Here is a 25,518-nt window from a genome sequence, read left to right on the forward strand (position 1 = left end):
TGTTGGCACCATGCATCTGAGAAGCTTCTTTCCACCTTCCTCTTGGTGATAAGTAATTGAAAGTTTCTACACTCTGTGTTCTGAACCTTCTCACAGTCAATGTTCTTTTGTGATTTTGGCTGGGCAATAAATAGCCTGAGAAGGTTACCACATGGGCTTCACAATCACTAAAATTTGTATTTATGCGCTTTGCAGTTTATGTTGTGTTTTTCAAATGTTTGGCCCAGAGCAGTAGCAGTTTTTTTTGTAATTATTGCTGGGATTGTTATTATTTGTTTTAAATCAAATGTATTTGATAGGGTGAGCAATAGTTCTTTTCTCCTGCTTGTTCAAATAAAATCAATGTTGAAATCCTCACATAATACTGTTGATTTTTTGCCTACATGCATCCTATTTTGTAATGTTTAACGTTTTTTTTGAGAAATGTCCCAGAGTTTCCATTTGGAGAGCAATAGATACACATGAAAACTATATTTGCACCACTGATTTCTATGACTGTTGCCTCAAGGTCTGTTTCTGCATTGAGGTAATGATGACTGTTGACAGTTTTGTATTTCAACCCACTTTTAATTAAAATAGCAGTACCTCCATTTGTATGATTTCTTTTACAACAGTAATTGGCAAGTGCATAGCCCATTATCAAACTGTGCAGATTCTCAGCCGTGCGGGATTAGCCGAGCGGTCTAAGGTGCTGCAGTCATGGACTGTGAGGCTGGTCCCACTGGAGGTTCGAGTCCTCCCTCGGGCATGGGTGTGTGTGTTTGTCCTTAGGATAATTTGGGTTAAGTAGTGTGTAAGCGTAGGGACTGATGACCTTAGCAGTTAAGTCCCATAAGATTTCACACACATTTGAACCCTTTTTTTTTTTTTTCATCTGTGATTGCAGTTTTGTAATGCTTCTTACATGGATGTACTTGTTGAAATTTAAGAAGCAGACACATTATAAACTGTCACAAACTTGATTACATTTCTATAAGCAAAAAAACTAACCAAAATAATTTTGTGACTGCACTGATTTTATTCATCTGAATGAAACACCATTACTTTGGAACCTCTATGAACAAAAGTATTCCACAGACCATGTTTCCTCCTGATTTATGTTATTATGCAACATGTACGAACATAGCAAAAAATGTCATTGATATTAATGTCTTATCTGTTATGACTGAGAATATTTCAGTTTGTCCTCACCACTTTTGCTGTGTTGCTTTTGAAAGTAATTTCATCATATGCCCCAGTTCATGTTCAGCTTCCACTCTAGGATTATAGGTCCATAAAAAAAAAACTTAGCTATGCCAAAATGGCTGAGGCCTTGCGAGAGGAGTGATATGTCTTGACCTCCACCCCCTCCTTCAGCTAGAATGTCATCCAGTCCAGAACTATATGCCTGTATCTATCAAAGTAATTACCACAAATTCACCCACAATGTTACACAAAAGTAGAAATTGAATTAGAAGGTTTTGGAATGGTAATTGAATATTCCATAAGTACATACATTGTAATAAAGGAAAGACAATATAAGAGAAGTGAGTAAAGGGAAGAAAGTATAATGGAGAACTTATTTTGAAAGAGACTTGGTTTTGAGTAGTTTATTCTTGCTTCCATTAGTCACTTCACGTCCTGATATTCTGCATAACACCATATGAAGGAAAAGTGAATTTCAGTCTTTTTAATTTTCTGCATTAAGTATCAAGTATCACACAATCACCATTTGATGAAACTTCTTTGTATTATTAATGCTGTAATTAGTTATTAATAAATAACTCCTATATGAAAACTTGAAAGTTACTGACAATAGCAACACAGACTTCTCCATCTGGCCTCATAGAGATCTGTTCAATTAGTAATCACTATTTTCAAATCTAATTAATAATTTAATTATCTTACCTCTTTGAGATCAGGGAATTTCAGAGAGAGTATTTCCTTATAAATACTTTCATTCATATTTATTACTTCTGTCTGCTTTATCCTTTTGGATTTTTGTTCCTCCTGTAATTTCACGAATGGCTTTTGCTCTGTTTCTAGGTGGTCATTATCTAGGTTCTTCTGACTGAGGAGTATTCCTATTGCTCGTTTCTCTTGTTTAGCATCCCATATTTCCTGTGCTTTCTGCCACTTTAATAGCTTTGTTCTTTTCTGCAATGCAAGTTCTGCTTCTTTAATGGCTTTAAGCCTTTCTTTCTCTAGTCGTATTTTCTCCTTTTCCTTTATCATTTTCAGTTTATGGAGGCGTTCAGCTTCTTTCCTTTTCTGCTTCAAAAAATCAGCAAATTTTTCTTTCCATTTTGTCGTCCATGATGTTAATAGGCGTTTGCACTCAACATGTTGTTCAAACATATTCCTCAGTTTTATAACCTAAAAGTGAGAGAAAATGTGCACTGAAATCCAAAAATATTATAAAGACCTCAATATAAGAAGTATCATTGAATTTGCAAGGTTAAAAACTAAGCAGTTATGTGCCCTGTTTATTATCAGAAATTCTAAATAGAGAGTGTTCATTTTCATTCATTGCAATCCTCAGTTGGCAAGTAATCTTCCATGGTAACGAAACCCACCCCAAACATTAAAAACAGTTACAGGACAGCATTAAATAGTTAAACCAGCTGCCTTTTGATGAAGAAGAATTTATGGAAGTATAATCACACCTAAAATTAAATGACATTCAATTTGGTGACAGATTATATCTAAACTAAAGATGGTAGCTTCTGTATCTGTGGCAGTGCATCAAAGCACACCATTCCATTTGTGAGTTGACACAGCTTCTAATAAGGAATGACTTACTTCGATATTCCTCTGTTCTTTTTGGTTTGAATTCTTAAATTTCTTGCACGTTTGTGTATTTATCAGGCACAATTCAATATTAAGAACTGTTTAGTGCATAGCACTGCTGATTGCATCATGACAGGCATTTGTTTTTGTTTGTAAAGCAAGTTACAGTTTTTAGACCCTTTAGTTTGATGGTAGCTTCCATCCCTGCAGCAGAACATCTGAAGCACACCATTTCATTTGTGAGTTCATAGCTGCTTTCTTGGATCTATCCACCGCCTACGACACCATATGGCGAGAAGGCCTTCTCTTAAAATTCTCTTAAAATTTGTGAGCATTATTCAGTATCGGAAACTCACAAACCTACTTAACAACATGCTAAGCAACAGACATTTCCACATTTACTCTGATAACGACAGAAGCAAAGTCTTCAAAGTAAGTGACGGACTACCTCAAGGATCTGTATTGGCCCCTCTCCTTTTCAACTTATACATTTATGACCTGCCAACCACAACCTCAAGGAAATTCATATATGCTGATGGCATCTGTTTGGTAACCAAGAGCTCCAGTTTCACCACTGCCGAAAGCACATTAACTGCCAACATGGAAATCCTGGACACATACTTCAGGAAATGGTGCCTCCGCCTAAACCCTCAGAAAACTGTTACTTCAGCATTCCACCTACGGAATAGACACTCTGACTATAAACCAGAAGTTAAACTTCGAGGACAAACCTTGAAGTACTGCAGCACACTGAAGTACCTCGGAATAACACTCATTAGGTCCCTAACTTTCTGACAACATCTCTCCTAAGTGGCCGCAAAAGTGAAGACCCGTAATAATATCATTCAGAAGCTTGCTGGTACCTCCTGGGGTTGCAGTGCTCAAACACTAAGATCAACTGCTTTGGCACTATCATACTCTGTTGCTGAATACTGTTGTCCAACTTGTATGAACAGTGCTCATTGTAGCAAGATAGATGAGCAACTCAACTATACAATGCAACTTATCACAGGCTGCATACGTAGCACTCAAACTGCATGGCTACCAGTTTTAAGTAACATCCAACCTCCAGCTCTACGAGGATCAGATGCTCTCCTGAAAATCTGGAGAAACACTCAGAAGAACCCCCAGCTACCTGTACACAGTGATATATTAATAGCAGAACATCAGCGTCTGAAGTCAAGAAAACCACCTTGGCGAACTGCACAACATCTTGAAGCCTCCGACTTTAACATCAACGAAGTATGGAGAAGTCAGTAGGAAGAATCGTCAGTGTTCAACGGTCATCTGGTTGAAAAGTCTTCCATGTGAGTTCCAGGTTTCACGCTCCCCAGATGCCAGTGGAGAACTATCAACCACATCCGAACAGGACAAGGGAACTGCAGATGTCTGAAGCACAGACGAGGCTGGGCAACATCTCCAGATTGTGACTATGGAGCTACCCTGCAAACAATAAATCACATTGTTGGTGAATGCCCGAAACGAGCCTTTGGGGGATCAATAAATGACATCCACCATGCATCACCTGAAGGGCTCAACTGGAACAACAGATTGGACTTAGAAATCTAAGAACTTGTGTAATGTGTACATAATTTAGCATAATACTTTGGACATTTTATTTTGTACCTGTATTTTGCTTGTCATTTCTTACACTGTATACTCTTAAAATTATGTATTTGATCAAAGCTCTGTATCATCATACGATAAATAATAAAACTTTGTTAGTTGACATAACTTCTAATAAGAAACAACGTATTTTGATTTTCCTGTATATTTTTTAATTTAAATTCTTAAATTTCTGGCATGTTTTTGTATTTACCAGGCCCATTTCTGCATTTTAATAACTGCATAGTGTATATTTCTGCCATATTTAGTATGGATAGGGACTGTGATTCCTGTGTTCAGATGCGAGCTGAGTTGGTGACCATTTGCTCACAGCTCCAGGCAGTGCTGGCTTCAGTTATGCTGCTTGATGCTGTTTGCAATGGGCATCACTGTGGGGAGCTGGGTATGGGGATCTAGCACATCCCATGTTTCCTCCCATTGGTCCACTACTGTGGCTGCACCGCATACTGCCTGCAATGAGGTTGACTGCTCATCCCTGGTCAAGTGGACAGTTGTTCCAAGGAGTGGCAAGCAATGAAAAGGGGCTGATCGAAGGGCCTCCCCAGTTTGTCTAATGAATAGGTTTCAGGTGATGTCTGTGTCCGAGAAGATCCTGAACCAGATGCAGTTGCTTGCCCTGTTTCAGAGGAAGCTTTTCTGCCCGCAAGATCTGGACAGTCACACAGAGGGTTGGAGTACTACTAGCCACACAATGGGGTCTCTTAGGGACACCACAACCAAGCCAAGGAGCGGAAGAAGACCAATGTGTGTTCTGTGTGTATACCAGGGTGAAGGGAAGTCATCCCAGATGTGGAATGGGTGCTTCTGGATGCCATGAAGAGCACTGGGTGCACCGAACTGTATGTGGTGGCTCATGTCAGTACTTCTTATGTGTGTCACTTCAGACTGGAAGAGATTCTCTCTGGTTTCTGGTGGCTATCTGAAGTGGTAGACTGCCAATCTTGCTTGTGAGATGAAGGCCCACCATCTATAGCAATGCCAACAGGACGGGGTGTGGATCTTTGGTAGAGAGTTGAGTAGAGGATCTCAGTTAGAGGCTTAGATAGTTCTACAACCATGTAGGCTGCAGATTGCTTGACTTGGCCATAGGGTGGTGGCTGTTTGGGTTCCGCTTAATCAGCCAGGAGTCCACTACACCTTTTTTTTTAGGTCAGAGGGTCTTGGGAGATTACAGAAATGGCCTCAGTCTAAAATGGCACAGGGTAAACACAGGATGAGGGTAGATCTAGCAACATTCGGCATTGTGGTTGTAAATTGTTGTAGCTGTGTTGGGAAAGAACCAGAGCTCCAAGAGCTAATATAAAGCACTGAAGCTCAAATTGTTATATGTATTGAAAGCTGGCTAAAGCCAAACATAGTTTCAGTTGAAATTTTTAGAAAGGACTTAATGGTGTTATGAAAGGATAGGTTAAATACAGTTGGTGTAGGAGTGTTTATCACTGTTTGAAGTAGTTTACCTTGGCAAGAAATTGAAATAGAGAGTTCCTGCAAGTTAGTATGGGTAGAGGTTATAATTGACAACCTGAAAAAGTTAATGATTGATTCCTTTTATTGACCCGCCCTCACCAACTCAGATGATACAGTTGCTGCACAGTTCAAAGAAAACTTGAGTCTCATTTCAACTAGGCACCCCACTTCTACAATTATGGTGATATGTTTCTGAAAATTTAAGTTAAAAGTCAGTGGTAGGCAAAAAATGTCCTTCAAAATTGTACTGAATGGTTTCTCCAAAAATTATTTTGAATAATTAGTCCAGGAGGTCACTTGAAGCGAAAATTATTGCAAAAGCATTGTTGACCTCTTAGTAACAAGTATCATGACATATTCAGGGATTAATGAACACAAGGTCATTGTAGCAACACGGAATACTGTACCATCCAAATACACCAAAAATAAACACAAAATATATCTATTTTAAAAAAAGCAGATAAACATTCACTTGATGCCTTCCCAAGAAAGAGTCTCCATTCCTACCAAACTGGCTATGTAAGTATAGACCAGATGTGGCTGAAATTCAAAGAAATAGTACTGTCAGCAATTGAGAGATATATGCCAAATAAATTAATAAGAGATGTTACTGATACCCCATGGTACACAAAACTGGTCACAACACTGTTGCAGGAGCAATGAAACAAGCATGCCAAATGTAAAATCTCCAAGATTGGTGATGTTTTACTGAAGCTTCAAATTTAGTACGAATTTCAGTCTGTGATATGCTTTTAATAGTGTCCAAGATGAAACTTTATCTCGAAATATGACAGAAAATGCAAAGAGATTTTGATCATACGTAAAGTGCACCAGCAGCAAGGCACAATCAGTGCCTTCACTGCATGATAGCAACAGTAATGTTACCTATGACAGTGCCACTAAAACAGAGTTACTAAACACAGTTTTCTGATGATGAAGTAAATATTCTGGAATTTGAATCAAGAACAGTTGCCAACATTAGAAACTATGAGGTAGATATGCTCAGTGTAGGAAAACAGCTTCCAGTCCAGATTGTAAACCAGTTAGGATACTTTCAGAGTATGCTGATACAATAGCTCCATACTTAGCAATCATATTCAACTGCTTGCTTGTCAAACAAATACATGCCTAAAGACTGGAAAGTTGCACAGGACACCAACACTCAAGAAAGAAAATAAGAGTAATCTGCAGAATTAAAAGTCCATATCACTAATGTCAATTTGCTGTGGAACATATACTGTGTTCAAACATTATGAACTGCCTCAAAGAATATGATTTATTGACAAATAGCCAACACAGTTTCAGAAAATATCATTCCTGTGAAACACATCTAGCCCTTTAGTCACATGAAGTAGTGAGTGCCATTGTCAGATGATAACAAATTGATTCCTTATTTCTAGATTTCCAGAAGGCTATTCCTCACAAATGACTTCTAATCAAATTGCATGCCTATGGAGTACCATGTCAGTTGTGTGACTGGATTTGTGACTTCCTTTCAGAAAAGTCAGTCATAGTTCATAGTAGTTGGCAGGAAGTCATCAAGTAAAACAAAAGTGATACATGGTGTTCCCAAACGAAGTGTTACAGGTTCTCACCTGTTCCTAACCAATATAAATCATTTAGGAGACAATCTGAACTGCTCTATTAGACTGTTTGCGGATGATGCTGTCATTTACCATCTTGCAAAGTCATCAGATGACCAAAACCAACTGCAAACTGATTTAGGCAAGATATCTGTATGGTGCGAAAAGTGGCAATTGACTATTAATAATGAAAAGTGTGAATTCATTCATGTGAGTACTACAAGGAATCCACTAAATTTTGGATACAGCATAAATCACACAGATCTAAAGGCTATGAATTCGAGTAAATACTTGGAATTATAATTATGAATAACTTAAATTGCAACCATCACATAGATGAATTTGTGGGAAAAGTTATTTAAAGATTGTGACTTATTGGCAGGACACTGATAAGGTGGAACAGATCTATGAAAGAGCCCACTTGTACTATGTTTGTCCATCCTCTTTTGGAATATTGCTGTGCAGTGTGGGATCTGCATCAGATAGGATTGCTAGAAGACATTTAAAAAGTTGAAAGAAGTGCAGCCTGTTTGGCATTATCACAAAATATGGGATAGAGTACCTCAGATATGATATGTGAATTGGGGTGGCAGTCATTAGAAAAAAGACATATTTCACTGTGGTAGGATCTTTCCAAGAAAGTTCAACCGCCAATTTTCTGCCCTGAATGCACAAATATTTTGTTGTTGCCCACCTACAGAGAGAGAAATGAGCATTGTAATAAAATAGAAGAAATCATAGCTTGCGCAGAAAGATTTAAGTGTTTGTTTTCTGTGTGCATTGTTCAAGAGCAGAATGGTAGAGAAACAGCTTGAAGGTATTTTGATGAACACTCTGTTTGACAATTTTGTCAACTGAAAATAATTTAGGAGTAAAGAAGGCCATCCACCAGATAGTACAAATATTGATACATCAACAGACACACAAAAAAGAATGAAAACTTTGCTAGCTTTTGGACAAATCCTTTAACAAGCTAGATTGTACAATGGTCAGTCAAAAATTAATACCTCCTTTTCTTTTTATTTATCAAGGATTTGAAATGCAACTACATAGGTTGAAAACCATAACACTGACAATTAGTTTATGACTTTTCAATATAATCTCCATCTATTTCCACAGGTTTGGTCCATCTATTAACAAGGGCATGTATTCCAGTGTGGTAAAATGCAGTCTTGTTTCCTGCTTCCATGGATGTTTTCAAGGCGTCCTCATCTTCAAAGTGAGTCTCATGATGAGTTTCATTTACTGGCACAAACAGATGGCAGTCTGAGGGTGCCAGGTCAGGGCTGTATGGGGGATGAGTACCCATCAAATTTTCACAATCTCTTCAGTGGTGTGACAACTGGTGTATGGTTTTGCATTGTCATTCCAAAGAAAAACATTCAACATAGTTTTTGTTGAGTGAACTTGCTGAAGATGTGCTTTAAACTGTTTGAGAGTTCTGACATACTGGACAGCATTTATTGCGCAGCCTTGCTCCAAAATCACACCCTCTGCATCTCAGGATACTGTAGCCATAACTTTCCCTGCCGATCACACGCTTCTGAAATTTTCCTTCTTTGGTGAGTTTTTGTGATATCATACATTGACTGCCTCTATGATTTGGTTCAACTAAAAGAAGCTATGTTTCGTATCTAGTCATATTTTTTTTCCCAGAAACTCCTATCCTTGAAAACAGGAGCACTGCAGGAGTTGGGAGGCAATTGTTCTTCATGTCTGTTTACTCTCATTGGTTAACATTCTTGGTAGTTATGTTGCACAAATCTTGAGTATCCCAGTTGTTGTGTAATCATCATCACACTGCCTTTACTGAGGAGGATGATTCAACAAAAATCATCTGCAGCCACCATGAACGATATCATTGACTCACTGAATGTTGTGTGGAGTTGCTGCAGTCACCAGTCTGCCATTCCACATTTCTTCAGCCAATGGTCTTTGCCCTCCAGCTTCATTACAGCAAAGAACCCATCATCTAACAATGCTGATAGCTACTGTTGCACCACTATGCACATTTTTCAGTCTTTTGTGAATGTGAATGGATGTTTAACCATCTGCATTAAAAAATTCTATCGCCGAACTCTGTCTAAAATGAACATCAGTGTTGGCCATTTTGCAAATGACTGCAGTGCGGGCATCTGTTGACACAGAAAGTTACTACTGCAGTGGATTGGAGAAGAGGCTTTGTGGAATAGCACCAAATTAATTTTTTTTCACTTAACAAACTTTATTAAAGGAGAAAAAAGTAGGCATTACTTTTTGACTGACTGTCATATATACATACATAACTGCTACACACACACTCGTAGAGCTACATTTTCACTTAACGAGCTTTATTAAAGGAGCAAAAAAGGAGGCGTTACTTTTTGATCAACCCTCATACATAAAGACATACACCACCACATGTATGCTTGTGGAGCTGCATTGTGCTGGATGGGCAAACAGTGCTGGGACTGCTGAGTTTGCGAGGTAGGCTGGGGTGAGGGGTTGTGGTGAGTAGGGTGGGTAGAGGGAGAAAGAGAAGGGAAGCGGGAGGAGGGGTTGGAGAAGTGTTCAGAGGGAGGCAGCAGATGTGTGGGATACGAATGAAGGAGGGAGAGACAGCAGAACGTTGGACAGGAATGTGACACATGGGCACTGGAGCCAGTGAGTTCATGCAGCACATGATTATGACATGGAGGTATGGACTAGGAAGGGACTGACAAGACAGAGAAAGGGGAGACTGTTGGATAGAGGATGTGGGTATAGTGGATTAGTGAAGAATGAGATCAGGAAGATTATGAGAGCAAAGGATGTATAGCAAGGATAACTACCATCTGCTTAGTTCAGCTGGTGCTGGGGGCAAGAATCCAAATGACACAGTTTGTGAAGCAGCCATTGAAATCAAGTATGTTGGACTCAGCAGCATGTTCTGACACAGGGTGGTCAACTCTTCTCTTGGCCACAATTTGGCAGTGGCCATTCATTCTGACGGACAGCTAGTTGGTGATCATGCCCACATAAAATGCTGTGCATAAATTGCAGCAGAGGTAGTATACGATATGGCTGCTTTCACAGTGGCATGAGATATGGCATCTGGTTCTCCATAGAGATATGACAGCTGTGGCAAAGAGTTGGGAGTGGGAGTGGCATAAGGATGGACCAGAATTGCCAACTGACTAACTTCAAACAAGAGCAAGAAATGTGATAAATTTACAAAATCTCCTCAACTCATAGCCTGCTTTTGTGTTTAACACAATACACAGATTTAAGGAAATTACATTAATCTGCCTGTGCATGCAGATGATTGCAGTAATAATATGACATGTTAAATATCCTTGCAAATTGATCAACAGGTAAATAAAACTACTACTACAACTACATATTCGTACAAAAGCTGGAAAGTCTCTTATTACTAACAACCCATTCACATCTCAAGCTTTTGTCAACAAAAGTCAACCCCTATTTAACAATTCTACAAAATAAAGTAGTTTTCCTCTCCACCAAGAAGAAACTGCCTTCTTTTCTGTCCCAGGGGCCCCAAATATGACACTAATGTGGAGCCACACATCTTTAGACGACAACATTTGTCTCTGCCCAAACTCTCATCCAGTTCTGTGTATTGGCACAATATTTGAATACAGAATGAAACACAATCATTAGAGCACACATAAGAGATAGAGGTGATATCTCTTTCACATGACTCAGTTATTTACTAGTCATTTAAATGAGTTTTTTCATAAAGACATCAGTACTAGATACAGCACTATTAGATTATCCAATAACTAAGAAACCCATCAACCAAAATTGTATTTCTTATTTCACAAACTGCCACTTTTAATGTCTTTCTGTAGTAGTCCACACATGCACATTTAGGTTCTCTACATTTTCCCTACATCAATCAAGATAAATGCCAGAATGGTTCATTTTAAAGGGGTAGGACTAATATTTTTTACCATGTTTTGCTGTATGAACTTGTATTCTGTCTCTTATGATGTAATCATTGATAAGACATTAAAACATAATTGATGTACCTTCACTCATGACGTGCACAATTTCAGAGATCGTGCATCCATACAGTCCACAGGCCCACCTGGGTTGGACACCTGGTGTGCACTGGTGAGCCACCAAAGAAACAGTATTATTTAAGTGATGGCAAATGAGTGCCGAGCTTGTTCTGTAACCTGTATTACTGTTATCCAGTCAATGTGTTCAGTGGTATGTATAACATGTACTTCATTGTTTCTCTATAAGCTATTACATTCCATAAATCACATTTGTTCTTGCTATAGTAAACTTGATGATAAGTGAGGGTTATGATTTCTCCACATGTTAATGTCAGTGCCAAGTCACCCGACGAATGTCTCAATGGAAGAAATACTCCAACATTTGACTGCCAGCAGCAAGCTTTCATGGGGACAACAACAGGCTCTTGCCACTGCTCTAAATCAAGTGGCATCTGCATGTTCTCAGCAGATCAGTGCAGCCACTGCCCTTTCCAGCATATGGTGTATCAGCTGAAAATTGGAACTTCTACAAGATATGGTTACACCAACATTTCCAGGTTTTTTGTATGGACTATGCAATCTGTGTAGGGCTTTCTTTTATTCCTGACTTTCACTGTGCATTTATCAGTTCTTATGCCAACGTGTGCCTTTGCAAGAACCAGCCAGCTTATCATTTTATGAAATGTGCAAGCTTCTGTTGACCAATTACTGTGACAAAATGCATGTCACTGCAACACATGTAGAATTTTATCACTGTCAGAAACACCCAAACAAATAGCCTGGGCTGCAGGACTTCCCGAGTTGAGCCAACATTGTAAATTTGTCACTAGAACCCATCATGAATCCTATGCTGATTGCATGGTGTGTGCTGTTATTATTCATCTGTCCTCAGATAGGGAAGTCTGCGAGAAAGCACTTCAATGGAGAATCTGACACTTACGCATGTGCTCAATAAAACACAGTCCTTTGAAATGTCACAGGCCACAGGCAATCAGATTGCTGTGTGGCGAGTATTAGAAGTTGCTTAGTCAACCCCTGTTAGGCATGCTGCAAGTGTTTAGGATGATGGGGAAGCTGTTGCAGCAGTACAACTTTTGACTCAGCATTGCATGGTGCAATGTTGGTTACAGCCACAGCAGCAACAGGATATATCACAGCAGCAGCTGCATGCCCCCCTTCCATCTTGCCCATACTGCTTCATCCAACACAAGCATCCTGCATGCCCTTAGTGTTGGGTGGTTTGCAAAAAGTGTCAAAAGAAAGGCCACACTGCATCAGTGCATAACTCCTCTTTGAACATGGTGGACACAGTAGTACCGATGGACATAAACTGTATCTCTACAATGAATGTTTCCCTGAACAAATTCTTTACTGACTTTCGTGTGTTTAATAGACCACTAACAATGCAAGTGGGCACAGGAGCTGCTGTGACTTTAATAAATGCATAAATGTACATGGTCTTGGGCCCCCTCCCCTCACACAGGTTTCACGGAAGTTGGTTAGCCACAATAAACAGAAGATTCTGATCCTATGTCAATTCTCCACTCCTGTCTCTTACAAATCTGTTGTTTGCTCTCTCACTTTCCTTGTTGCTGATTGTTTCCATACAGCAGATGTTTGAGTTACATGCATTTAACACTTTTGGTTTCTCAACTGCTGATGAAATAAATTTAGTGTCAGATCAAGTTCTGTATCAGCAACTGGGGTCCCTCTGCTCTGAGTTTTCCTCTCTTGTTTCCCCTGGGCTTTGTTTTGCTACTGGTTTTCAGGCCCACATTACCATGAGAGTCTGCCCGCCCCCATTTTTTTCGCGTGTGACACCTGCCTGTCAGGTTGTATTACTCTGTCAAGGCTGATTTAGACAGTTTAACATCCCTTGATGTCATTTGGCCTGTTTCTTCCTGTGAATGGGCTACACCGCTGGTCATTTTTAAGAAGCTGATGGGTAAGCTCCACCTCTGTGGTGACTTCAGTGTCACGATTAATGCACAGTTCATGATAGATTACATACACTTTGCCTCACCCTGACGAGTTGCTTGCAAAATTGTAAGCTAGCCACTACTTTTCCAAGACTGATTTCTTGGAAGCATCCTCCAGCTCCCCTTGGATGACATCATTATGCACCTTCTCATTGTCAATACACCTTTCAGCTTATACCAATATCAGTGTTTGCCTTTTGGTGTTGCTAGTGTACCTGCAATTTTTCAGCATTTTTTAGAAGAGCTGACAGCCTCTGTACCCGGCTGCATCAATTGAAGATATCATTGTTTCAGGTTCTTCTACTGAAGACCATCTTACCAATCTCTGATTGTTGTTTTCTGTTTTGCAGTTTGTGGGTCTCAAGTGCAATCTTGGCAAATCTCAATTTTTTCAGATGTAAATTGAGTATCTAGGTTTTGAGTTTTCTTACACAGGGGTCAAAGCATTGCATGACTATATTAACGCAATTGTGGCTTTGCCATGGCTGACCTCTATTAAGGAACTGCAGGCATTTCTAGGTAAAGTTGCATACTACCATAAGTTTTTACTGGACACATCTACTGTTGCTCAGCCCCTGCAGGAGCTTTTGCATAAAAATAGACATTTTTTCTGGTCACAAGCTTGTGGCTGTGCATTTGCTTTGCTTGATTCTAAACTTGATCTGCCCCATATCTGGCCACTTTTTAGCTGGGTCAGTATCTCTTGTTGGCAACAGATGCCTCTCAGCATCGTCTTGGCATATTGTTGGTGGATAAGTATGCGGATGGGTCTGAATGACCCATTTCTTATGCTTATAAGACTTTAACTCCACTCAGCAGCAGCGCTCTCAGACTGAAAAGGAGGCTTCAGCATATGTGTTCAGCCTCAAGAAATTTTATGTCTTCTTGTATGGTCCTAAGTTCCATTCAGTCACAGATCACAAGCTGTTGGTTGCTCTTTTTACCCTTCGGCTTCTGTGCTGGACAAGGCAGCACATCGTTTGCAGTGGTGGGTTCTCTTCCTCTCCTGTTATCATTTTCAGATCCATTATTGAGCAACAATGCAACACGCCATTGCCAAAGCCTTATCTCGACTTCTGATTGGGCCAGACCCAGCACTGAATCAGGATGAGTTGCTTTGTTTCTATTTAGAGGTCACCTCCTGGCACACTCTTGTAAGCCGCGAAAGAAACAGTATTACTTAAGCAATTGCAAACAAGTGCTCAGCGTATTCTGTAACCTGTATTACTTTTGTCCAGTCAATGTGTTCAGTGCTATGCACAACATGTACTTCACTGCATTTTATGTATCTCTCTATAAAGTACCGCATTCCATAAATTGTGTTTGATCTTGCTTTTTCTTTATACATACTCCCAGCTGGAAGATTGCTGATTAAAAAGATCTTAGAAATTATCCTCTTCCTATACAGTCACTAACTTCTAAAACTTCACCTTGCCATTATCGAGATGCAGGTTCTCTTTCTGTGAGTAAGACTTTCATTTCAGTCAGCTCATTTATTGTCCACATAATTTCAGAGCATTTACCACAATTTAACCACTGGTTCTAGATGGTATTTTAAGTTTCTTTCTAAGATCCAAATCTGTGCTTTTTCAACACACTATGCCTATTTATTGACATTGCCACTGATATACAGGTTGATTCCATTCTCTGATGCCAACCACAAAGACATCCCATGTATTATATCAGTGCCACTTCATTATGTTAACTGAAAAGCACAACATTTGGAATTTAAAAGTGATAGATAGAAAATCTAGTGCCTGATTTTTGTTTGTACCTCACGGTGCTGAGAATTGTTGCTACAGGGCCACTGGCAGTACATCATTTGTAGCATGTGCTACATGTCCTACGGCATGCAAGGTAATTGTATTTGTCATTTCATCAGTATGCCACTCAACAGTACAGGCTGACAGATTGTAGTCATCTTACTATCATCTAACACAACTTTAGCCATTACTGCAGGACAATTGAAGCATGACTCATCTGAAAAAAATGCTATACCAGCATCAATTTCTTGGGCAATGAAATCTGGCACAATGTCATGTTTGCCTCCAGTCCAGTCCCAAGGAGGCAGCATCAAACTGTCAAATTCAGAGATGTTTACACCAATTGCAGTGCTCTAATGTTAAGACCACACTGTGACAGAAGCTGTAGAGTCCATCACAGTCATTCAGACAAATTGCAGTCATCCCCTGCTGTAGCTATGCTGCAAGGCCCAGTATGCTCTTGTCACAATTTACACTTTTTCTCTGGAAATTGGCTCCACATGTGCAGCGCTGTTATAACAACATACCTGGTACTTGATGAAAAATTGTCATGTCATAACCATAATCAAATCCAAATCTGGAAGTGGGGTTGTCAATGAATTGCAACACTTAACATTGAGAGCATGTGTATTGTGAACACCGACATACAGACAGCAGATAACTGATCTCCCGGATGGTGAGTGCTGCTATTTATACACACATTGAATATTCCATTATACTCAAATATTACAAATTCTGAGAACGTTTCAGAAATGATAAATACTAAATAACAAATAATTGCTGGTGTAAAGTATTAAATTTTCCACTAGTCCCACTTTCTGTATAGGCTTAAAAATGTCTACTGGGCTGTATCTCACCAGTCAGTGCTTGGCGTTACGGTGCTCTTGGTTCTTCTCATGGACGTCCAGGGGCCGATTGTGAGCCAAGTGCCTTGCTTCTTTGGTCTTGGTGATGAAATGTTTCATGTAGGCATCCTGAGTATTGTCTAGTTGAAATAGGAGCAGAGTATCCATTGTTGTTTTGTCCTTGTGGCTGTGGAGCAGACAAAACTGTGTGAAGCTTGTAGTTTCTTGCTTTGCAGTGTTGTATTCCATTGTCATGATGGGCAGCACTGTATCTGAGTCTCTCTGTTGTACAATGTGAATGTAGTGGCCAAAATCTTATTAAAGTAGCCTGTGAGGTCATTCCTCTGTGGGCAGATGTTATTCTGTGGGTGATTTTGTAACATTAAATTCCCTCTGATACTAGTCTCAATAGGAAAACTTTTCAACAATCAGAGATCACTACTCAGGTTGCTCCATGCTTCAAAATAATGCCCTGTACAAGGAATCTTATAATTTCTGGAACTTAGGCAGTTGGCACACTCTGGTGACAGTGTAGTGCATGGTGTGATTGGTGCATATTATTATCCAGCAATTCCCATTCACTAATGTCAGGAACTTCCCCAAGAGGTTGATTAAAAACTGGTGAAATGGTGCTGCTGCACACAGAACTAGTACCAGATGCCTAGGAGGTAATTGCAGCATGTGTTTTTGTCACTGGCATACCTTCTATTGTCTTACATGGGTCTAACAGACCAGTATCTGGCCAGTGATACCTGCACCTAATTCTGTCTAGATTCTTCACAAATACATTGGACTCATGTTCAGAAGGATGAAGGTTCAAACCCATATCTGGCCATCCTGATTTAGGTTTCCCATGATTTTCCTAAATCACTTCAGGCAAATGCGGGGATGGTTCCTTCAAAAGGGCATGGCCAACTTCCTTCCCCATCCTTCCCTAATCTGATGAGACTGATGATCTCACTCTTTGGTCCCCTCCCCCGAATCAACCAACCAACCACAAATCCCAGGTGATCACATGTTGGAGTGCCATGGAAAAACTTCAGGATAACTGGTCACAGCTGAGCTTGAATGAGAAGCTTCCATTTTTGCCCCATTGGAGCATACTTCTTCTCATACAATATTCTGTTTATTAACTGGAAGTCTCCTTTGGTCAGATCCTCCTTCTTCAAGACCTGTATGCTTTGCAGCAATCCTGGATATTCTCTCAGTTCAGCAGCAATGCCATTTAATGCAGTGGTGACAGATTTGACCCACACTGGTGTGTTCTGTCAAAGGAGTCCTTGAAAGACTATCAACATCCTTGTGTGTCCATATTTGCATGCCATATTCCTGAAGCCTCAGTGTCCATCTTGCCAGTCAACCCGACAGATCCTTTGGGGCAGTCAGTCAGGATAGAGAATGGTAATCCACCACAGTGGTGAATGGTTTGCCAAATGCATATATAGTCAGAACTTGTTGAGGTCCCCAAAAACTGTAAGGCACTCATTCTTGGCTGTAGAGTAGTAGCTCTTGGACTTAGAGAGTATTCTGGAAGCATAAGCTATCACCTTTTCAGCATTTCCTGAATTTGTATGAGAACTGCACCTATCCCTTAACATTTTATGTAAATTGAAGGGGGACAACAGAGAAAGGAAAGGAAAATAACCAATGATATCAGCTGCATTGGGACTTTGTGCAGAATCAGCGGAAATGCATGAAAATGTGTGCCGGACCGGGACTTCAACCCAGGATCTCCTGTTTACTTGGCAGTTGTGTTAACCACTGCACCACCCAGACACAGTGTTTCCTCCAAATGTGTGGACTATCTCACCACACTCCCTGGCTGACTACATTCACACCTACCACCACCTACCTGCAGTCCCTGTCCATATCCCACGTGCTTGCTAATTTTAGATCTGCATCAGTGGTCAAACTTAAATTTGCATCCAAAATCAAGTTTTTGTTCATTGGCAATCGATTATATGAATGCACGGTGTCTGTTCTTTTGGACATGTCCAAAAGGACAGACACTGCACATTCAGGTAATATCTATAACAGCTGGTGTCAGTGTGAAGCTCTGTCTGGTATTCTCTTCACACAATGCTAGGATAGTATGGATATACATCCAGCCAAGGGGAACATGTATTGCAAGAGTAACTATCAATGACAGGACACAGTTCTTCGAATTTGTTGTTGTAGTAGAATCTAGTCATAATGTTATTCTCTTTTGCAAACACCACAAGCAGTCATAGACTGTGGAACATCAGAACTCCAGGTTGATGAAGCTATTCCAACAAGCACACATAACAAAGATTCCATTGGATAGTTGTTCGCTGTTGAAGATGTTGTCTTCCCACCATCATCAATGAGATAAAGTCCAGTTGTCACTCTAGATGCTCAATCAAGCAGTAAAACTTTTCTTGATTGCAAAAAGCTACTCAGGCTCACAAAAGACATTTACAAACCAGTGACAGTCATAAGCAATCATGCTCTGCTACCACTATATATAAAGCAGTGGAGGAAGTTATTGTTGAACTGCTAATAGGATCTTGCCTGACTGAACATCGAGTGTTAATGGTTCTGCAACAATTTTCAGCTGGCTTCAGATCTGGAGTGGAGAAAAAAACAGACCAAGTGACGAATGGTAAAACACCATATCAATACTAGAGATCATCCACCAATTAGCTCTCATATAGAATGTCACTGGCTAAATGATGAATAATTTGTGAGGAAGTGACATGATTGAACCTTTGGAGAGCTCTTGGTCCCCTCCAGTGGTCCTTGTAAAGCAGAACGATGGCACATGGTATTTCTGCATTGACTACTGAAGACAGCAAAATCACGAAAAAAAGATATCTACCCACTGCCATGCACTGATGACACCCTACCCTGCTTTATAGGAGCATAGTATTCCTCAGCTATGGACATACAGACAGGGCACAGGCCAGCAGGAAAAGACTGCCTTCTTAACTCCTCATGGCCTCTATGAGTTTGAAGCAGGAATGAGTAGGATCATTGCTTACAAGTTAGTGGTGCAGAGGGCTCAGACTCTAGGACATGGTGATGGTAATTGACAGAAAACATGTCTGCACAATGATACATTTATTCATGGCAAAGGAATACACACTCATTTAAAAATGTCTCCTAGTAATGAAAGTCTGCGCTCTCAAAATTGTGTGAATGCAGTAATGGGCATTCCACAATAGAAGTGCTTAAACACTATTCCCAGAGGGTGTACACTCCTCAATGATCAAGCACTTTGATCAACCATGTAACTGTGGAAAGGACAAGGGATGTGTGAGTGGACAAAATTGATAACTATCATCCTGACCTGCGGGGTGCCATGTACTTCATGGTTGTAGTGTAATAACATGCACAAATGGACTGTGCTGTCTAAATAATCCTGTACTTGTTGTTGGGAGCTCACATTAAGCTCGACCCACATGGCCCATGGCAAGCAGAATCGGACACCTGGAGACATGGTACACTGGTCTGTGCTCAGCTCATATTGGTCTCTGCTTTCCTTGTGTGCACCTGTTTGCATTGCACCATTGCAAAAATTTTGCCTAATGGTAAATACACAGGTGTGCCAGCACATGCCACTAGCTTGGGCTAGTTGCAACTATGGCTCATGCATTTCTCAGCACAGCTGCCACTAGTTCATAGTTATTCCATTTGGACTAGGTAACGCTCCGGCCAGCTTCGAATGTCTTATCAACAACTTGATTCGAAACCATAAATGGACAACATGACTTTGCTACATCTATCATGTCACAGAACACAGTTTCCTTCAGCTGCCAATTAAAAAGCATTTGACATTATAGGAAAAGAAGCCCATGAGTTGACTATATTCCAAACATCTTAGCCGTTGTTGATAACGTTGATGGTATTTCCTGAAGTCTTGGTGACTGTCATCCATGAAGGATTTTTTAGTTCTCATGAATTAGGCAGCTAGGTAAATGGTTGGTACCTCAACAGGGAATGGTTACAGCATGTTGTGGAGTGACCTTGTCCAGGGTACGGTGATGGGTTTCATTCCACAGGTCAAGTATAATCATCTGCAGTTGAGTGACATAAGTACAGCTGTTGTGATGGTTGACACCTGGTGGTGTAGTAGTCATCAGACACTCGAGGTTTTTTTTCTTTTCTTTTTTTTTAAAAAAAAGCAGTAGAAACAACATTTCTCGAGACTGTGTCATTTCCCCATCACACTGGGCCCTTTTCTTCAATTGTTATTGTGCTAAGTGGACATGCTGCTGATTGTCACCAAATGCTGTCTTTACTTTGGCCTGGAATTTGCTCCACTTGTTCTTGAACCACTTTGGGGCTGTGCCAATCCAAGTAGAACTATGCATCTACCAAACATATCATATTATACCATCTGTTGTATTTGATGACTCAGTCAAATCCTTTCAGCCATTTTGTTGAGTCCTGACCAGGGTCTCTAGAAAACACTGATACATGCCTGATGTGCAGCTTACTTGTTGCTGTTTTGGAATCCATTGGTCCCTTGAATATGCGGACCCTGGAAATGATGTACTGCTTGTATTCTAGTTTCTGTCTATGCAGGTGTCCACTTTTACATTTCTTAATTGTAGCCACAGTGACGTAAATGTTTTGAAGTACCTGGAATCTGCACAAAACAGTGTCATGTTGTAACAATAACAAAGTCCAAATCTGAAAGCAGGGTCATCAGCAAAGTACAACACTTAGCACTGAAAGGACATTTATTATGGACACCAACATACAGATAGAAGAGAACTGACTTCCTGGACAGAGATTAGTATGAAAGCGTGTTTATTATGAAAACCAATGAACAGATAGAAGTGAGCTAACTTCGTGGAAAGAGCATGTAGCTTTTTTTACAAACACTGAATCTTTCAGAATATACAAACATTACAAACATAAGAAATTTTGAGAACCTTCCAGAAATGATAAATAATGAATGAACAAATAATTTCTGGTGGTTGGGTTTCAAATGTTGAGTCACAACATGCCAGCCAGTGACAGTAACCACTACACCACATTGCATGCAGCACAGCTCATGGCAACATCGTAGTGACATAAACCCATTTACCAGAAACCAATCAGTCACCCCTGTTCCAGCTGGTATTCTGCCATTTAATGTCAGCAAGACATAATGGCATTTACTTTCACATTTCCACTTAGTCTAGCTACTCTTCGTGCAGTGAGCATGTAACACAAAAAGAGGATACTTTTTGGGCCCTGTGACTGTCATTTCTCTGTAATCTTAATTATTACTGATACATTGTTCTACACATTAAGACATTTTTCCTGGGAGTTTTAATTCTTATAAGCATTGGTGTAAATTTATTTGCATGTAAAGAGCTGTTGTGGTATGTATTGTTCCATGAATCTGTCTATGCAGCTCTGTTGATAATAGCCTCTTCACTTATTTTTCAGTCCACAGAATATTTAATCAGGACAATACATGCACTCATTTGATAAAGAATGGTCAAATAATGTGATCAGAATGTTCAGTTGATATTAACCTAAAACTGTATTAATGACATTTTGTATACACAGCTTTTTATGCCTGAAATTTTCCAGCAATAAGGTGCAGTGGATATGTATTTAAATGTCATGGCTCAGTACCTCTCTGTAGATCTTCTGTTCATTTGTTGAGCCAGTGCCATGTTGAAATGCTGCACTTCTTTTAGCCTATGAGAGCCTATCATTGATGGCTCATCATTTGTTGCTGTTGTTTTCCCAAACAGTAGCAACACCAGAATTATTGGCAAATGAGAACCTTAGTTGGACTGAGGCTGATCTGAATGCCTATTGAGGTCTAAAAACAATAAGGAGATTGGGAAGTTTCTATGGAGTTAGAGTGAGGCTCTGACATGAGTGGGCCATGTCAAAATGGTTCTAATTTCAAGGCCTTGCTGAATAAATATGCTGAGATGATTTCTCTCTCTTGCAATGTTAAATAGTCAGGCTATTAATGAAAGTGTTCTGAGACAATGAAACCTTCTTCATATTGGTGTCTGTATAAAATGAGACTTACACAGTATCATAGTCTATTCTGTACCTGAACTTTATCCAAGCTAGACATTGGCACTGTCTCCAGTGAGTAAATGCTGTCCTACTTACATCTTCAGGATGGAATTCTGTGTATTCATGAGGGACATTAAATATTCTGAATGTTCCTCCTGAATCAGCAACTCCAAATATGTTGTCATGGTTTATTGGACTCTGGTATATTCCTGAAACATAACAGGTATTTAATGTTAAAGAATTCTCTGCATTTATTGTGGAAAGAAGCATAAGGGAGGCACTGGTGTAAATGATGTATGGTTCAAATGTAAAGTGGGAAGTTCTGATAGAATGTAAATAATTCTAAAGTTAAGATAACAATTCACCAAAGAGCAGAGGCACTTTGTCACCAAACGGTATATAAACAAGATTAGGTATATAAACAAGTCTAGCTTTCAGATGAATAATTTTTTGAGATAGAGCAACCAACTGCCAACTGCCCCTCCCCCTACCTCCCCCCCCCCCCTGCCCCTCCCTTCCCCCACACATACATCTGTATGATTACATTGTGCAGGCTGAAAATGCTGTCAAGGTTTTGTCCATTGTGCAAATGCTAGTGAAATTTCCAGACTTTCTTATGTGCCTGGTGATGACTCAGTGCCTCTGCTATTTGATGAGTTGTTACTTTTGCTCCTAAATAATTAATATTACAGAGATATAAGGAAACAAGCTTAGGAATAGAGAAACACTTACAGAAGTAAGAGCATAGGAACTAGTCTACAAATTTTTGATTAGAAATTCTAAGTATTTCTTTTAATGTTCTCCCTCAATCTCTCTTGTGGGGATGCTACCACATTACCATCCTCCCTACTAATCTTTGATTTAATTTGATCTCAGATATGGCCTTCCAAAACAGAAAACATTTATGCTGTTGTAAGCAGGATGAAATGTTTTCATTACGAGTTTATCATGTTTTGGTTTTTAGTTTTTAGTCATCATAATAATTGTTCTCACATGAAAAATGACCTGATGTTACAGCAGTGTATTCAATATTTGCTTCAGGAAAGAATTTCCACTGTGTTTTAGTACAGTGAAGGTAGAATGTGTTTCCATTCTTCTTCAAGCACTGTCAGTACTGGTAGTTTCTGCCAGGTTTTGGAAAATATATAGAGGTGGAGCCTCCCCATGCCCACACTGGCATGATGGCCTACTGCCATCTCTACATAAGGGTTAGTGTTCATTAAAGTGAGGTCTTGCAGGATGTTGATACTGCAGTGTTTGTGTATTGTAAAGTTCAGCCATATAGTAGGGGATTCTATCATTAATTTATTTCGAAAGGTTAATTTCACTCTCTCCAGAGCATTAGCAGGCAGCTTCAGCTGCTGGAAATTACTTGACCCTCAGTTTGGCACCACAAGTCAGCACCGGGGTGGGCAATCTCGATCACGTGCCTCTCTCATGTGCTGATGATGTAACGCGCCCTAGGCGATGCTGACCAGGCCACGCTTCAGAATTTTCCATGCCGCCCCCGTTGGTGTCTCAGCTTCTAACCAATGAGGGTAGAGGAAGCCACGTGGCCGTGCTGGATGTACCCCGCTGCCTGTCAGTGAGGCTCTCTCTGCCGCGCAGGTTCGATGGGAATTATGCATCGCCTACCACTACGCTCTGGCTCACTCTCATCTCCGTAGGCCTGGCCGCGGTTGAGTCTCCTCTGTGTAGAGGATGATGTAGCCGATATCCTTGAGCGTCCTGATCGCCGTGGTAGCCAACTCATCATAGTAGAGCTGCTCAGAGCCAATGGCTTTTGGTGTTCTTGCAGTGGCATCCATGTTCTTCTTTGGTGTTTTTCTGCTGGCTGCTTCATAAGGGGAGTGGCGGCAGGTATCATCCCTTCTCCTGAGGTGTCCGCACTGATGTAGGCCAGCTGTGAGCACAATTGTCACAGTTGGCTGCATGCCTCCTCTGTCTCTGCAGTCAGGGTGGCCTTAAGAGCTGCCCTTTCTGCATCTATGGCAGCTTTGAAGCCTGCGATCGCCTCCTCTGTCATGGCCACCAGCATGGCATGTATCTCTTGCACTTGTGGCGCCTGCTGTGCCACCACCAGCAGCTGGTTCCCCATTCCACTCTGAATGGTGTGGTTTTCTGGCCACCTGTGGGCAGTGGGAGCTGTTTTCTCACCTCTCGGTTGCATGTCTGTTTGGCGACACTTACGGTGCCATCATTGTTTCTTCTTGGTTTGTGCCTTATCTCCAGCACAGCCATCACTGGCAAAGGCTGGGCAGGCATGGCAGTTTGCCACAAGTGGCCTGCCGCAGTGAACACAAGTTGGCACCTCATCTCGTTATCTGTCACAGGCACAAGTGTTGTACACACTGGCACACTTGACACACCACGCGTGAATTTCAGCAGTATTTAGCCACATGCCCCTCTACTTGGCACCTAAAGCACTGGGGCTTAGGGACCATGCCTTGACAGAGGGCTTCAACAGTCACAGGAAAGCCTAAGAGCTTCCTTATCCCAAAGATGTTGCTGTCATCAGTCGCAGTTTCCACTACGATAATGTACAGCAGCGATTGCTTCTTATTCATCCAATTGTGGAATTTTGCCGTTGCACATCAGAATCTGGCACTTAAAAGCTCCTCTTGGACTGTCTTCTCATCCCATATTCAAGGCAGCCCCCTGATCAGTGCCTTAGATAGCTTCTCACGCAGTTTTGGGATGGTCATCTTCTCAACAGTAGTTGGATCTATGATGTGAGCAGTCACAGCACTCTTCAGTGCATGGAGGTCAGCCATGCTCATTGCCTGCAGCTGAACGACAGCATCTGAGTCAAGGGACTCTATACCAACTTCTTCCTTGCAACAGGTGGCTATAATATCATACATCGCTGCCCATGACACTCTACTGCCCTGGATGTACAGAGGGGGGATAGGTGGATGACAATTGTTGCACTTCCGTTCCACATTCCTAGTGGGTTGCAGTGTCAAAAGCTTCTTCTCAGTGTCTGTCTCCTTCTTCTGGCCATTTCTGCCCATACTGGGCGCAAGAACACAACTGCACATGACAATTTGCTTTGCATCATGCTACAGTCTGAGCACAGCTTTGCAGCTCCTCTTCTGGCCAAGCTCAGGTAACGCACTCCATTACTGATGTACACACCTCTGCTGCTTGAGTGCAAGTCCAGGCTTGGACAATTGCAACCAGTATTTAACTAATGCTCTAGTTCATCCCAAAGATGTTTGATGGGATTCAAGTCAGGGCTTTGTGCAGGTCAGTCCAGCAAATCCACTTGATTTTCTTTGAACTACAACAGAACAGTCCTCAGTTTGTGGACTTGGGTATTATTATACTGACAAGGGGATCACATGGCAATCAGATTTTTGTAATTTTTTATATTTTCAGTATGTGAAGTTCAGAACTCAAATATACCTCTCCTAAAGCAGTTTGAGACAACTCTAAAAATTCTTGAGAAAATCAACTTTGAGTTTTCCAGTCATGTTTAATACACTAAAATAAGGTACATATTT

The 25,518-nt window shown here is 40.6% G+C and overlaps 1 protein-coding gene across 1 annotated transcript in view; it reads right to left on the reverse strand.

Moving 5' to 3' along the window:
* Positions 1 to 25,518, reverse strand: part of LOC126470714 (dynein axonemal intermediate chain 3-like) — a 277,772-nt gene that overhangs the window by 24,309 nt on the left and 227,945 nt on the right. The window contains exons 11-13 of the mRNA XM_050098716.1: positions 22,109 to 22,221; positions 4,051 to 4,212; positions 1,888 to 2,355 (exon numbers count right to left, since the gene is read on the reverse strand). Coding sequence (XP_049954673.1) covers positions 1,888 to 2,355; positions 4,051 to 4,212; positions 22,109 to 22,221 — 743 coding nt within the window. The remainder of the gene's footprint in view (positions 1 to 1,887; positions 2,356 to 4,050; positions 4,213 to 22,108; positions 22,222 to 25,518) is intronic.

The sequence above is a fragment of the Schistocerca serialis genome, chromosome 3, assembly GCF_023864345.2.
Source record: "Schistocerca serialis cubense isolate TAMUIC-IGC-003099 chromosome 3, iqSchSeri2.2, whole genome shotgun sequence".
Taxonomy (NCBI): Eukaryota; Metazoa; Arthropoda; class Insecta; order Orthoptera; family Acrididae; genus Schistocerca; species Schistocerca serialis.